Here is a 16,175-nt window from a genome sequence, read left to right on the forward strand (position 1 = left end):
TGATAACAAAATATGACATTCTTTGTGTGATACATACACATTTCGGGTTTTATTTCTGGGAGTCGAAGGAGAATGCAGAGTGTAAAATTGTAAAATAACAGCACTTTGGTATCATTTATAAATGGTACTAAAACATGCAAGTATTTTTTGAAATATCAGGAACATTAAACTTAGTAACTTTAACAGGTAGGAGGCTTATATTAAAAGGCATACATTGTTCATCCAAATGAGTGGGAAGCATCTGAAATCATCCTAACACAGGAGCTGCCCTGCCAAAGCCATATCTACTGTTAACAGAGGTAGACAGCAGGAGGAAGTTCTTGAGCAAGGACCTCACCCTCAATCTCAGATTTGAAACACAGCAGTGATTTGGATTTCTTTTTTTCATTTATTTTTTATTGTAAAGGTGATGTGCAGAGGGGTATATACATCAGGTAATGAGTACATTTCTTTTTTAACTTGTCACTTCTCCCTCATTTTCTGCCCCCCCCCCCACATCTCTTCCATTTCTAAGATATTGTGTGTTCTCAGTTCCCTGGTAAGAGAAAGAAAAATGTTCCATCTACTGAAAAATTAACCATCCACTCGTACGGTTCTCCAAATGCTGTGAAGGGTTCCACTTAGAAATAGGAACTGTTTATTAATGAGATAGCCTTTGGGTGTCTGAAGGAAAGGTTCCAGTGGGGAACAGGAAAATAAAAGTTGACTCCCCAAAGTACATTCTCTCTCCTTCCTGCCTTTTTCCAACCCTTGGTTGTTTGGTTTTTTGTTTTGTTTTTTTCCTAATTGTTTTGGGTTGTTTCTTTTGTTTGTTTGTTTTTTTCCTGTTAGGTAGGTTTTTGATAGAAAAGAAATTAGAAACTTAAATGTGAAGTTGTAGTTCCTGCCACCAGGCTAATAGAATGGGTCCTTAGTTGGGACCAACTTTGCTGGACGAGACTGTTGAAACTTCTGTTTTCTGGGAGCTGTACATCTCAGATTCATCTGTCATAGGCTTTCTACACACCATCTCCATGATACAAGCTCGGAACTACAAGAAAAAGGAATTGGGAAGGACCCCTCTTGGCAAAAGGATACAGAAGATAGCATCAAGGATGGGGGGGGAGTCTTATTTTTGATGTCTCCTAAACCTCATAGAACATTTCAAACCCAGTATCTCCTCATGGTTTTGAGTATGTCTCCTTCCTGGAAAAGTAGCTAACCTCATCTAATATGGCTTGCTTCTGCAGGCTGGAATAAACATGAAATGGAGGAAATGTATAACTTGTCTAGTAGCTTTTTAACAAAACAGGAAGCTTAGGACTGGGGATATAATATAGCTCAGTGATAGTTCTTAGTGTATGTGATATTCTGGGTTCAATCCTCAGCACTTGGGGGCAGAACCTTTTTTTTTTTTTCTGGCTTAGGCTGTAGCTTAGGTTCTGTTATTTTAGCTACCACATTTTCCTTCCCTGTGCTTACTAAGACCTTTGTGGCCAACATGGAATTTCTGTAGCTTCTGGAAACCTGAATAAGAGTCCAAGGTGCTCTGAACTAAAAGGCACTAATAGGGAAAGCACCAGTGTTTGATGGGAGTGTGCATAGATGGATTTACCTGCTTATTCATGAAGCAGTAGATGATAGGATTGTAGACACAAGAGCTCTTGGAGAAGAAGGCAGGGATGGTCACAAGCCGTAAGTCCAGCCCGTGGTTACGGTTGTTGACTATGTACATGGCCAGTGCAGCATAGGGCACATAGCAGAGACAGAAGGATCCCACCATCACCACCACCATGCGGCTCACCTCCCGCTCCGCCTTCTGAGTTGAAGCTGACTCTTGCTGCTGGGCTGCCACCTAGGCAGAGCACAGAGAGGATTACATCCCTCTTCCTCAACTCCCTGATCTTGGCCCTTTTCTGTTGGGAAGCATCCACTCTGCCTCTTTTTCTGGGCTCTCTCTTGAGGAAAGCAAGATGAATGTGGCTTTCTAGTGTATGCCTTTGTTAGGTATCACATGCCCCTGCCCCACCCCCTGCCTCTGTTCAAGTGCTAGAAATTGAATTTAGAACCTTCCATCTATCAGATAAGCATTCTGCCACTGAACCACACCCCTGCTACATGCATCTCTTGGCACTGAGCTTGAGCAAGGATGCCTCCAACTTATTCTTCATCCCATCATTCCCTTTACCCTACTTTCTTTCCTATTTTCAGATACCTCCTCTATCTGGCCATGAACACTTCCAGATACCTTAGGTCCTACAGCATTCTTGTCTCTCCTGGAGCTCACTTCTCCCAGACCCTCAAAAACCACTCACAGCTCGGAGAGTCCTCAGCAGCTGAGAGTAGGAGAAGCAGATTAAGGAGAGTGGCACGATGAAGCAGAAGAGAAAGAGGAACCAGGTGTAGTACTCGCTGTGATATTTGGTGCCCACGGTGTACCAGTCAGGACCACAGGAGCACTGGAGACCCTCAGGGATAAACCTGCAAAGAACCCAACACTTACCCACAAGACAGGCCCTCACTTGGGATTCAGTTAGTAGAGCTGAAACTGTTTTCTACTTCAAACCCAAAAATAGCCAGAAAGCTTCAGCACAGTTTTTCCATCCTCATCAGCAGATGCTACTGTATTTCCACTGTAAATGTTGGCACTCATTTCCTTGAGCCCTTTCGCCTCACCTGCTTCACCTAACAGGTCAAAAACAAAGCTTATACCCTGAGCGCTTTTTCCACCCACATCAAGCCTGAGCTCAAGTCAACACCACCCCCCTGAACTCTCACCGGCTCCAGCCAAAGAATGGTGGAATGGAGACGCCAATGCCAATGGTCCAGGTAGCCAGGACCACTATCAGTGCATGCCTGGAGTTGAAGCGGAAGTTGCCAAAGGGTTTACAGATGACAATGTAGCGCTCGAAGGCCAGGAAAGCCAGTGACCAGCCTGTGACCAGACCTGTGGCAAAACGTGAGACTGGGTAGAGTCCCACACAGCAGAGCAGAATACTGATGAAGTGAAGTAGGTCCAGAGAGAGGGTTCAATTGATGTTTGGAGTAGAGTTTAAGACTCAAAACATCTTGTTTTGAACAGACTTCGCTGACCTTAGCGCCCCCTCTCCAACCCAAAATCTAGTCCCAGTTTCCAATCCTAGGGTAGTATCCTTTGCCTCTCCCCAACTCCCTTCCCCAAAGTACCTGCTACAGATCCCAGGAAGGCCTCCATAGCGCAAACATGGCGACCAAATAAGAAGTATCCATGACAGCTGGCGATGAAGACAGTGAAGACAGAAAAGATGCAGAAGAGAAAGCCCCCCAGGGACACATTGACCAGAATGTAGTTGAGTGGCTGTCGCAACTTTTTATAGTGTAGTGTAGCCACCAACACTGTGGCATTGAGTGGTGTCCCTGCAAAGAAGACAAAACCCATGAAGGCTGCCTGGAGTTGGAAGGCCCAGACAGGGGCAATGTGGTACTGAGGTCCATCCCAGGGGCCCACGGACGAAGTGTTCTTGAACAGATAAAAGTCCTCCTCCCCTGACATCTTGTTCCTGAGATGCCCCCACCCCCTTTGATCCCTCTTATACATCGTCCTTCCACGATTCCCCCTCCCACAAGACCTTCCTCTGAAGACACTTTAGGGCCCTGTGAATGATCCTAAGCTTCCCACAAAGTCGGGGATTAGAAATCCCTAAACCTGTTTGTGTTCCCAAAGCTGATTTTATGTTCTTTACAAGATCAAAGATTGGGGTCAAAGAACCTGGTTGTGCAATCCTGATTCTGGGATTAAGTTAATGTGGGTTCCCTGCAGCTTGACAAGTGTTGACACATATCCAGTGAAGACGTGCTACCTTCATCCCCATGAGTGAAATAATAGAAAATACCCCTCTCCTTTTGGCTTTTGGCACAACTCTACCCTACCCTGTGTGGAAGGTGCCTTTTACATCTTCCTTTCCAGGACTGGGAACATGGCCTAGTGGTAGAGTGCTTGCCTCGCATACATGAAGCGCTGGGTTCAATTCCTCAACACAACATATATAGAAAAAGCCGGAAGTGGCACTGTAGCTCAAGTGGCAGAGTACAAGCCTTGAGCAAAAAGAAGCCAGAGACTGCTCAGGCCCTGAGTTCAAGCCCCAGGACTGGAAAAAAAATTATTTGAATTTACTTCTCCAAAGAGGCTCTGAGGACCAGCCCCAAGCTACAGAAAAGGGAAAGAGTGGGAGTCACCTGGAAACACCTTGCCAATCTTCAGGGAACAGGACAGAAGCAACTTGACAAGGTGTAGGGTTTCAGGCCATTCCTGAACCAGGCTACCCCCACTTCATGTTGAACCCACCTAAAGAATGTACCTTTCCTGATCAGCAGCAGCCAGGTTGCTCTGCTCTGCTCATACTATATCCATGCTGACCCTTGTCCTTAGCTCAGCGGCCCTGTTACCACCCCACCCACACACAGGATTCTGTGAAAATGAAGAGCTGCAACTAAGGGTCCAGAAATCACAAAGCCATCTAGGCTCTACCCCACTGCCTGGGCAGGACCGGGCTGAGGACAGGGCTAAAGGCCACTTTAAGGTTCCTATCCCTCGGCAGGCACAGTCCATATGTGAGTCTGACCCACGTGTAACAAGTCAGCCTCAGCTGTCTTCAGAAGTCTCTTAAAGTGCCTACCTCTGCACGTGGTTCTGACAGGAGTCTGCCATAAACAAAAGATAGTCCAGGCCCTCTTCCTCCCGCTGTGCTGGCTAGGTCGCCATACCTTTGGCCTCTCCTGGCACTGTCCTGAAGCTTTCACTGACAGTTCCATCAAACCCCATCCCACCCCTCCCATTGGCAGGGATAATGGGCCTAAGCTGGGAGCAATTGATGGGGCAGATGCCTGTGAGAGGCTCAAACCAAAAGGAATGTCACTCGAGTCCATGACCTTGCAAAGTTACTGAAGCCGTAAAGAGAGGGAATGAGATGGAGGAGGTGAGCAATGAGATTAAAATGGGAGACATTTGAGTTCATATAACCTACACAGTGCCCTTCCTGGGATAAAGCCACTATATTTGTTTGGTGACATTCCAATATATAGGCTTTACAGAAATTGCACAAGGTTTGTTGAACACATCAGGGTTTTTCAACCTGGGCACCACTGACATATAGCATCTGATAATTCCTTATACTGTGACTGGCCTGAATGACAAAGACACTTGACAGTATCCTTGGCCCCTTCCCATTAGATGGCAAAACCACCACCTCCACCTGTCACAACTAAAAGTGTCCCTGAGAGACACAACCCTTCCACTTGAGAAACAACATGAATATATTAGATATAGAAATGGTATGAACATATTAGACCACAACTAGAAAACATGAATTAAATGTCGGGACAAAAGAAAGAGTTAAGGGAAAAAATTAAGGAGTTAAAAAGTAAGGAGTCAGGGGCTGGGAATATGGCCTAGTGGTAAAGTGCTTGCCTTGTATATGTGAAGCCCTGGGTTCGATTCCTCAGCACCACATATGTAGAAAAAGCCAGAAGTGTCGCTGTGCCTCAAGTGGTAGAGTGCTAGCCTTGAGCAAAAAGAAGCCAGGGACAGTGCTCAGGCCCTGAGTTCAAGCCCCAGGACTGGCAAAAAAAAAAGAGGTTGTAATCAAATTAAAATATGATCACCCTGTGAACTCACAACCCAGGGCCACACACTGAGCTCCCCGCTTTCTAGAAGCTACTTATTTACATTATTCAAAGTGGCCAAAGAACCAATTCAGACCAACTGTTCTTGAGACTATGACAAGCAAGAATGCTTCCCTAGAGACATCACAAATGAGACATTGGCAAGATATAATAAGTGATGTCCTCAACAACATATCAAAGCAGATACAACCACCAGCATCACAAGATCCTCAGTATGGATTCAACTCAACACAAATCACAGCTTGGATCTGGGCCCGACTCAGCGTCATCAGGAGGAGACAAATAACCAGCTTTCACAGGGCTTCTCTGATCCAGAGAAATCTAGGCTATATGGAGACTCAAATTGCATTTCTCTGTAGCCTAACTATTCCTTCTTTGTGCTTAATATTTTATTATTTATCTGTTCATGTATTCAGAGGTCAAAATTCAAAATATACAAAAAAATATGTAGTAAACAATACATTTCTTTCCCATCCAGTCTCTAGTGACTCAGTTGCTCTTTTCATTGGGAGCTAGGGTTGGATTGTTGCTGTGTCTGTGTTTTAGTACTGGACCTTGAACTCAGCTGGCTCCAAACTGTGATCTCAGACGGCTGAGTAGCTAGGATTATAGGTGTGAATCACCAGAGCCCAGCTTGTTGATACATTTTTGATGTAGTAAAGCAGACAGTGAACTTGACACATTAGGACAATATTGTCTATTGAACACTGGCCCATACATAAGGCTTTCCAAACAAATAGTGTGGAAAAGAAAGGGTAACATACTCTCGTGAAAATGAAAGATCCCCCAAGGATTGACTGATAGTCATCTTCATCATGCCTGAGAGGAGAGCAAGGAAGCTTAGGAGGCAGATTCTCCCTAGAAAATTCCACCCATTTTTGCTTCAATGCAGAGACAAATGAGCAACAGAGGACCTAAAGTCCTACTGCAAGGAGCAAAGAAGAGCACAGTAATAAACTGAAGTCAGGGGCTGGGAATATGGCCTAGTGGTAGAGTGCTTCCCCGTATACATGAAGCCCTGGTGTTCGATTCCTCAGCACCACATATATGAAAAAAAACCGGAAGTGGCACTGTGGCTCAAGTGGTAGAGTGCTAGCCTTGAGCAAAAAGAAGCCAGGGACAGTGCTTAGGCCCGGAGTTCAAGCCCTAGGACTGGCAAAAAAAAAAAAGAAAAAAATATATAAAAATAATAATAAATTTTAAAAAAACTGAAGTCAGATGGCAATGGATTTCAACAAGGCACCATCCTCCCTGGCTCCCACCCCCACCACGCAGGTGGTTGTCCTAATAGCAGAGATGGGATTACAAATATTTAGTGTAAAGGATGCTTCTCCAGAGAGGCCATGCAAAGAACAGTGATCCTGCCCCAAATTCAACAGCACCCCTCCCCCAAACAGAAGTACTTGCCTGGAACCCAATCTGGGTGTCAGCCCTGAAACATTTTCAGCAAAGTCCTCCTAGAAGCCCCAGCTTTGAGTAACATCACTCGCTGGAACAATTTGGAGAATGTGTGCTGAGGTCATAGAATGATATATTGAGTGTTCTTTATTTATAAGCTAGTCTAAATCTTGGGAACAGCTACTCAAAAAAAAAATCTGATTTGAGAATAGATGAGCACTTACCTCCCCACTTCTCTCTTTCTTTCTCTCGTTATCTCTGTCTCTCTCTGTCTCTGTCTCTGTTTCTCTGTCTTTCTCTCTGTCTCTCTGTCTCTCTCTCTTTCTCTCTCTCTCTCTCTCTACCTCTCTCACCATAATTAGTCAGCAGTGTCTGATTCAGACACTCCTGGATAGCAACAACATGACTTGAGAATAAAAGGAAAACTGGCCCAAACCATTCTCAGGAAGGAAGGCCATTCTTCTCACCTATCAGAGAGGTACCGGTTCACGAGGAAGAGGAAATCTGCCTCACAAGATGGAGGGAAAGGTCCTCCAGGCCTTAGCTCTATGCCAAGCCAAGTAGTGAGGATTCACCTGAACAAACACAATCCGGAGGCTTTCATTCTTTTCCTACTTCATTCATTCCAGGACATTCTCAAAGTGATGAATCCAGATACAGCTGTGTAAAGGATCTAGTAAGTTGGTCTGGTTAGGTACTTACATAGGCCAGTTTGGTGGAAGTGCCTGGGGATCACTCATGCTGTCAGGATAATTGCCAAGCAGGGGACACAGGGTTAGACCCAAAGACCACTAAGCCAGCAGGGTTCTGGTAGCTCACACCTAGCTACTTAGGAGATGGAGATCTGAGAATCACAGTTTGAAGACAGCCTGAACAGAAAAGTCTATGAGACTCTTTATCTCCAATCAACTAGCAAAAAGCCAGAAATGGAAGTAAGGCTCAAGTGATAGAGACAGCCTTGAGTGAGAGCTAGAGGCCCTGAGTTCAAGTCACTCACACACACAAACACACACATACACACACACACACACACACACACACATGTCTAAGTCAGGTCTCCACCTCCGTGGAACTCTTAGCTCACAGAGAGCACCCCACTCCCAGTCATGAGCAAGGACTCAGGTGTCCTGGATGTGGTACAGGCACAGAGGGCAACTGGTTGAGCCCACTAGGGTCTTCTACATAGTCTCACCCTCCACCTTCTTTTGGGAACCCCTTATCTGAAGGATCCCTAGATTACCCTTAGTTGTAATCAGGTTGCATCTGGGCAGCTTTCCTGGACAGAAATGAGCTGAGCTCAGCCGGGTAGGCAGATAGGGACCAGGATGTATGCCTATCTCTGGGCTTCTAGAAAATCTGGTTTGCTGTGTGTGCATTTAAAACAGGCTTCAGATTCAGCAATATTTGAATAAGCTGATTTGGACAAGTTTATGCATTCAGATACATATGAAGACTATGCTGAATTTAGGCAAGTGTCATCTTACAGTGGGGTGACATGGATCTCAACAGGTTAACTCGTGAGCATGAAGTGGCTCTTTCCTCTCTGGTAGTTCCTTGCCTTGGGTTGCTGTTCTTTGTACAGCACTTTACAGTTTACAGGCCCACATACAAACTCTCCCCTCATCCCTACCATCATCACCTTGTAGGGTGAGTAGGGCAGATGTTTTCTTTCCCAGTAGGCAGATGAGAAACCTAAATAATTTGGCAAAAGTCACCTAGCAACTGTGATCTGGGAAGCAACAGGCTTCTGGTTCCTCATTACAGAGTAGCAGGTGGAAAAATCTTTTCCTGGTAGCTTATCCATGACTTGAGAATGACCGGAGGATCATAATTTGAACCAAGAGCATCCCAACAGACCCACACAGCCCCGGGGTTGCTCAGGAAAAGGTAAGTACTAGGGTCTGGTCCCTTCCCTGATTTTCTTCCACCCACTCACTTGTAAGAATGGCTCCTTCCTGGAGCACTGGGCAGAGAAGCATCTGTGTAGCTGTGCTATGGGCTGAGGAGAAACAAGAGAGAACCCCTGGAGTAAGGCCTACTGGAATACTGCCGGCCTGGGCTGGCAGCCAGACTGGAAGGAGGAGCAAAGAGGAAGCTTCTAGGAACCACAAAGTGCTGCTACTAATGGTGATGATGTGGCAGAGAGGACACATCTGGCCAGATATAACTGCCAGTGGCTCGTTGGTCTAGGGGTATGATTCTCGCTTAGGGTGCGAGAGGTCCCGGGTTCAAATCCCGGACGAGCCCTTTTTATTCTTTTCTAGTCCATGTTGGCTGGCTGCCACACAGACTGCCCACCCTTTCTGGATGGAATTGAAGGGGTGTGGTGTGTGGTTAAAGGATCCTGAGGGCAGGCTACCAATTAGTCTCCCTGCTGGCCATAGTCTGTAGTGGCGTCCATTATTTCCATCAAGACACACTGGGCAGAAGAAGACTGGCACAGCCTCTGATGCAGTGTGTTAGGCAGAAAATCAGCCTGCTTAGGTGGCTTCAGGTGAAAAGCCAGTGATAAGGACAAGCAAGGGACTGAAACTGAACTGAAGGTCAAAAACAAGCAAGTTCTCCATATAAGACCCAAGCTGTGAATGAAACACACTCGACTCAGGTTCAAAAGCTACAATTAAATCTTACAATTCTGAGACCAAGGTGTGTGTGTGTGTGTGTGTGTGTGTGTGTGTGTGTGTGTGTGTGTGTGAACTGGGGCTTGAACTCAAGGCCTGGCTACTGTGCCTAAGCTGTTTTACTCAAGGCTGGCACACTATCATTTGAGACACATCTCCACTTGCAGCTTTTTGCTGGTGAATTGGAGATAAGAGTCTTATAGACATTTCTGCCCAGGCTGGCTTCAAACTGTGATCTTCAGATCTCAGCCTCCTGTGTAGCTTAGGATTACAAACATGAGCCACCAGTGCCTGGCATAGAAACTATGGTTTTTGTATTATTTTTGTTTGTTCTGCTTCATTTCTCTCACAACTCCTTCACATAGACTCTCTTCACCCCAGACAGCAGAGTGCTGTGTTATATAAGACTATATTGAGGATCGAACCTCTATGTACATTTTCTCATCCACTCAGCAGCTGAAGGCTATCTAAGCAGGTTCCATAGCTTGGTTATTGTGCACAAAGCTGCAGTAAACACTGGTGTGTGATGTGTTTAGTGGGTGCTGACACACATCCCTTTGGATATATACCCAACAGGTGTATATCTTGATTACAGGGTAGTTCTATTTTCAACACCTTAATTCTAGTTTACATTCCCACCAAGTGTCTTTTCTTGCCAACACTTGTTGCTGGGAGTGCGTGTGTGTGTGTGTGTGTGTGTGTGTGCGTGCGTGTGTGTGTGTGTGTGCTGGGACTTGTGCTTTTGCTTGGTTTTTTTAATCACTCAAGGCTGGTGCTCTACCACTTGAGCCACACCTCTACTTCCAGGTTTTTGCTGGCTAGTTGAAGATAAGAGCCTCTCAGATTTGTCTGCGGAGATTGGCTTCAAACCATGATCTTCAGTTCTCAGCCTCCTGAGTAGCTAAATTATAAGCAGGAGCCACAGGCACCAGGCTATTGTTCGTTTTCTTCATGATAGCCATTCTGACTGGGGTGAGATGGAATCTCAGTGTCATTTTGTTTCCCAGTTCCTTTATGGCTAAGAATATTGGACATTTATTCATATATTTATTAGCTGCAGAATAATGTACTTCTATTGTCTATTCAATTTGCTTTCCCAGTTATTAATTGGATTATTTATTCTTTTGGGGCTTAAATTTTTGAAGCTCTTTATAGATTCCAGATTTGAATCCTTCATCTGGTGAATAGCTTGTAAAGATTTTCTCCCATTCTGTGGGTTGTCCCTTGATTCGGGTAACAAAAGTTTCTTAATTTAATTTTAATTAAAATTTAAAATTTAAATCCTATTTGTCAATTCTTGCTCTTATTTCCTAAGTAATTGCAATCCTATTCAGGAAAAAATTGTCTATTATGTCTTCAAATGTTTTCCCTATGTTTTTCTGTGCTAGTTTCAATTTCATTTCCTATATTAAGAATACGGATCTAGGGGCTGGGAATATGGCCTAGTGGCAAGAGTGCTTGCCTCCTACACATGAGGCTCTCGGTTCAATTCCCCAGCACCACATATATGGAAAACGGCCAGAAGGGGCGCTGTGGCTCAGGTGGCAGAGTGCTAGCCTTGAGCAGGAAGAAGCCAGGGACAGTGCTCAGGCCCTGAGTCCAAGGCCCAGGACTGGCCAAAAAAAAAAAGAATACGGATCTATTTGGATTCAAGAGAGATAAGGTAAGAGAGAGGGCTCTAGTTTCAGTCTTCTACATATGAATATCCAGCCTTCTCACTACTATTTTTTGAATAAACTGCCTCTTCTCTAATGTATGTTTTGATCCTTTGTAAAAAACAAACAAACATCAGGAAGCTCAAGCTATGTGGGTTTTTATTTATATGAGAGCTATGTGGCTTTATTTGTGAATCTTCTATCCTATTCATGGCTACTGTTTGGGGCCAGTATTATGCTGTTTTTGTTACTATGGCTCTGTTATTTATAATAGGATTGATTTGGCTATTCAGGGTCTTTTTTGCTTCCATGTGAATTTTTTTTATTGATGTTTCTATTTCTGTGAAGGAGGACATTAGGGTTTTAGTGAAGATTGCACTGAATTTGTAGATTGCTTTTAGTAGTATAATCATTTTCACAGTATTATTTGGCCAACCCACTGAACATGGAAATTATTTTTATCTTCTAATGTCTTCTTCAGTTTCCTTCTTTGGTATTTCAGAGTTTTCATTGTAGAAGTCTTTTACATAGTTAATTTATCTTCAGAGTTTTTTATGCTATTGTGAATGGGGTTGTTGTTTTTTTCTGATTTTTCAGTCTATTACTTGTTGGCATATAAAAAAGCTACCGATTTTTTATGTTGATTTGTGTTCTGCTTCAGGTGTGTTTTTGATGGAGCTCAGGATCTTTTAAGTATAAGATATCAAAAGTATAATATGTCACCTGTAAGTAGGAATAATTTGGCTTCTTTCTTTCTTATTTCCAGCCCTTTGATTTCTTTCTCTTGTCTTATCACACTGGCTAGGAACTCAAGCACTTCATTGAATGAGTGGAGAGACTAGTACTCCTAACTTACAGGAAATTGCTTCTGTTTTCCCCCATTTACTACAGTGTTGGCCATAGGTTTGTCATAGCTTTTATAATATTGAGGTATGTGTCTTCTGTTCCTAGTTTCTTCAGAGTACTGAACATTAAAAGGAAAGGTACTGAATTTTGCCACAGATTTATTCTTCATCTATTTAGATAACTGGATGATTTTTGTCCTTTATTGTATATGTGGTAGTACTATTTTTAATATGGGAAACTGGAAACAGCCTAAATTCTCAGGAGTGGATAAAAGGATAGCTAAATTGTGGTTTTCAGTGATGAGAAGGCATTCATGAGCTGGAGAATTTGAGGGAAAATGCAGAAGAAACTGTCAACATAACACCATTAAGATAGATGTCTAAAACACACAATTCAAAATTATGTACTACTAGTGGATACACATACATAGTAAGACTACAAGCAGCATAAAATCAATGTAGCAAGATCTGAATAGTTCTATTTCAGTCCTATGTACATGGATACTTGTGTTGTTCTCTATAATATACTTCGTGTCTCAAATATTTGTTTTAATTTTTTAATAAAAATTTAGAAAAAATTACAAAAATTAAACCAAAGCACCTAGGCATTTTGAAATAAGGGTACAGGGGAATAAATGGCTGCATCAGTCCTCAAAGAGGATGATGTCCTGGGATGGGATTAGGAAGGAGGCTGAGCCCTGAGTCCAGGGATTAGGAGGATTAACTAGATCATCCCCCTAAGCTGATCACCTGGCTGAGATGCCCACCACTTAGGCTCTTTGGAGATGCAGCCCTGGACCACAGCTACCCTTCCCCCATATCTCTTAATCTCTTCCCTCCTGTCCTCTAATTTTGCCCTCACCTTAACCCCATACTGATCGGAATAGGATTTACCTGTTTGGCTCCTGATGCTACACTAGCTCAGGTCTCCCTTGAATAGTTCCCCAAATCAAAGTTGAATGGTAGCTTGAACTCTACAAGCCAAAGAAAGATTAGTCCCAGTACTCAGGATGAGAGTCCCCTAAGAAAAGCTTAGATTCCCTGGTGTCACAACTGACCATTTCTTTCCTGTCCCTCCTTCCATTTACTAGAGTTCAGCAGTTAAAGCCAACTTCTTTTCTGAGCTTGCTGAAGAGGCAGAACCAGAGAGCGCCGGGCTGGGGAAGAACCATCACCAATTGCAGAATTGGTCTCTGTCAGTTCTCCAAGTCCCCCACATCAGCCCCTATCCATTATTCCTCATAATTGCCCTGCTCCCTAAATCTAGATAGACCCTCTGCAGAAGAGGTCTGCGTGGGCTTCAGACAGCCTTTCTCCATGACTGGATCACCTTAGCCACAGGACCTGAAATAGGATTCTGTCCTCTGGGACATAGATGAAACATCTTTCATATCTGTTTATCACCTGTCAGATTATCAGGCTTTCAGGCTGGAAACATGGCCTAGTGGCAAGAGTGCTTGCCTCAGATATATGAAGCCCTGGGTTCAATTCCTCAGCACCACACATATAGAAAACAGCCAGAAGTGGCACTGTGGCTCAAGTGGCAGAGTGCTAGCCTTGAGCAAAAAGAAGCCAGGGACAGTGCTCAGGCTCTGAGTTCAAGGCCTAGGACTGGCAAAATTTTTTTTTATAAATATGTATATGTTTATATATCAGGCTTTCAGGTGGAGATTAGAAGAAGAGAGGAACGAAGGGTAGAGGAGGGGAGTCTACTGTGTGTGTGTGTGTGTGTGTGTGTGTGTGTGTGTGTGTGTGTGCCTATATGAGGGTTTGAACTCAGGTCTTGGGAGTAAGTGGTCCTTTAGCTTTTCTTTTTTCCTCAAGGCTGGCATACTTGAGGCACATTTCTAGCCTTTTGCTGGAGATAAGGGTTTCATGGACTTTGAGGGTCTCATGGGCTGGCTTTGAGTTGCGATCCTCAGCTCTCAGCCTCCTGAGTAGCTATGATTACAACTGTGAGCCACCCGTGCCCTACTATCCAAAAGTGTCTACCTTTTATATTTATTTATTTATTTATCCTGAGCAATTTTTGCTCAAGGCTAGTGCTCTATACTCGAGGCATAGCTCTACTCCCAGCTTTGGGGTAGTTAATTGAAGATAAGAGTCTTATGGACTTTCCTCCCTGAGCTGGCTTCAGCACTTAGCCTCCTGAGTAGCTCGGATTGCAGGGGTACCCCACTTGAGTCTAACTTTTGGACAACATTCTTATTAAAAGGAAACACTTCAAGTATAAAATCCTGGGTTCAATAAGGCAGAGCGTTAACTGTGTTGTTGGAAGAGTTATGTTTACTTCTTTATTCTAACAGGTCCTCTGTTTTGTATCTGGGGATACCAGAAAAAAAAGGGGGGGGCCTAAGTGTTGCCCAGAGGAACAGATGGGGCAGAGCACAATAGGGGCCGACAATGTCAGAGGAAGCTGTCTAGGGGTCACTCCCAGCCTAAGAGTGAAATCTGGTATGTGCAGGCAAAGGAATGCTTTCTTGGGCAACATGTAGCGCTCGTGATCTTCGGGGCTGGTGGGGGGGCGGGGGGTGAACACAGTAGGTAAGACCTTGGGAGCAGAAAAGCAAGAGACGGGACGTGTGTGTGTGTGTGTGTGTGTGTGTGTGTGTGTGTGTGTGTGTGTGTGTGTGTGTGTGTCCTGGCTTAGGAATTGCCCAGCCATTTTCTGGAGTTCCTGATGGGTTGCCATCTACCCCGTCTGTCCTGAATGATTCCTGCAGAAATGTGAGAATCCGGCTTCTGGCAATCAATCGTTCCTTAACTGAAGGAACCTTTTAATGCGCGAAATAGGCTCCATCTCACACTTCTTTGAGAAGGAAAATCAGCAGCGCAGGCTACGGTGGGGCGTGGCTCGAAGGGCTGGGACCGAGGGGGGTCACCTGCACTGAGCCTGCGGGGGGGGGGGGGGGAGGGATCCCTGGCTCTAGGGTGGTGACCTTGTGCGGGACCCGGAGCTGGCACATCTCGGCCTCAGTTTCCCTCTTGCAGCCCTGTCGTGGCTCTGGGGTGACCGCTTGGGGTTGACTGTGGACGGGAGAAGGAGCGCGCGTGCCTGCGCCTTGGGAGGGAACTGTCCGTCCTTGGCTGGTCGGCCCCAATCACCGGGCAGAAGCAGGCCCGGTCACCGGTCACCGGGTGCCGGCGGTGCCTCCGCGCAGCTGGCCTGGGGCGGGACCGGTCCCCAGAACCAGGGGGTTCTGCCTCCTTTGGTGGCGGGGGATGGGGGCAGAGGGAAGTCATTGGCCCCAAGTAGCTCTGGTGCGCCGGTCCCAGCCCCGCAGCTCCCCCCGCGCGCTCCCGCAAACCCGAGGCGCTCAGGGTCGCCAGCAGCAGGCAGGGAGGGCTTCCGGGCGGCGGCGGGCAGCCCAGGCAGGCCCCGCCCCCTCGGCGCTCCCTCCCTCTCTCCCTCCTCCCGCCCTCCCTCCCTCCACCCTGCGCACCTCGCACCGGGTCCCCGGCCCCGCGGCTGCAGCTTCGGCTCCGGGAGGCGGCGGCGGCAGCTGGAGCGGCCATGGAGGCGGGTGCCGGGGCTGGCGCGGGAGCCGCAGGCTGGAGCTGCCCGGGCCCAGGTCAGAGCTGCCCCTCCTTCCGCTCCCCACGCCCCCTCCCCAACTCTCCTCTCTCCAGACCCCCGGAGCTCCCCCCGCGTCAATCCGGGGTCACCCCTCCATCCCGGCCTCCACCGGAGCCCGGACTCCATCTTTCGGCCTGGGGCTTCGCCTCCCAGGCCGTGCACTCCGGGGGCTCTTCCCCCTCCAGGCTCTGCAGAGCCTGTGCAGCTCCTGAGCATTGGGTGCGGGTGGGGTGGGCGAGGCCTGGGGGGGAGGGGCGGGGAGGGAAAGCGGAGAGGAAAGGGGGAGCAGAACCCCTTTGCGCACGCCGCCCCTCCCCACCGTGCGCCACCGCAGCCTTGGCGCCCCTTCCTGCATCCTGATGTCGCCCACCCTAGCCCCTCGCTCCCCGGCCTCCCGGCTGAATTGACACACACACCCTCTTTCTGTCTGTGCTAGGGA

The 16,175-nt window shown here is 46.3% G+C and overlaps 2 protein-coding genes and 1 non-coding gene across 23 annotated transcripts in view; 2 read left to right on the top strand and 1 right to left on the bottom strand.

The window, feature by feature from the left end:
* Positions 1-822: 822 nt before the first annotated feature.
* Positions 823-3,547, bottom strand: Opn1sw (opsin 1, short wave sensitive). Its single transcript, XM_048337921.1, has 5 exons — positions 3,166-3,547; positions 2,758-2,926; positions 2,295-2,460; positions 1,595-1,834; positions 823-1,030 (listed from the first exon to the last, which is right to left on the bottom strand). Exons 1-5 carry the CDS (start codon positions 3,509-3,511, stop codon positions 911-913), a joined length of 1,041 nt encoding a protein of 346 aa, XP_048193878.1. The 5' UTR covers positions 3,512-3,547; the 3' UTR covers positions 823-910.
* Positions 3,548-9,213: 5,666 nt separating this feature from the next.
* Trnap-agg lies at positions 9,214-9,285 on the top strand. Its single transcript has one exon. It is a non-coding gene; the product is annotated as a tRNA-Pro (tRNA).
* Positions 9,286-15,576: 6,291 nt separating this feature from the next.
* The window catches only part of Ccdc136 (coiled-coil domain containing 136), a 28,545-nt gene continuing 27,946 nt past the window's right edge, over positions 15,577-16,175 (top strand). For 20 of the 21 annotated variants that reach the window (XM_048337922.1, XM_048337925.1, XM_048337923.1 and 17 more), the window contains exon 1: positions 15,674-15,731. In XM_048337922.1, the coding sequence (XP_048193879.1) occupies positions 15,674-15,731 (58 nt within the window). Of the gene's footprint in view, positions 15,732-16,175 lie in introns of all 21 variants that reach the window. The other variant, XM_048337941.1, reaches the window with a different exon arrangement.

This window comes from Perognathus longimembris, chromosome 2, assembly GCF_023159225.1.
Source record: "Perognathus longimembris pacificus isolate PPM17 chromosome 2, ASM2315922v1, whole genome shotgun sequence".
NCBI classification, from domain to species: Eukaryota; Metazoa; Chordata; class Mammalia; order Rodentia; family Heteromyidae; genus Perognathus; species Perognathus longimembris.

Bases quoted from the DNA above. Each gene is read 5' to 3' on its own strand.
- Opn1sw (XM_048337921.1), bottom strand. From the start codon at position 3,511: ATGTCAGGGGAGGAGGACTTTTATCTGTTCAAGAACACTTCGTCCGTG. The intron at 1,835-2,294 runs GTGAGTGGTTTT...TGCTCTGCCTAG, and splicing joins TGCTGAGGACTCTCCGAGCT to GTGGCAGCCCAGCAGCAAGA. The intron at 1,031-1,594 runs GTAAATCCATCT...TTTTTCTTGTAG, and splicing joins ACTGCTTCATGAATAAGCAG to TTCCGAGCTTGTATCATGGA.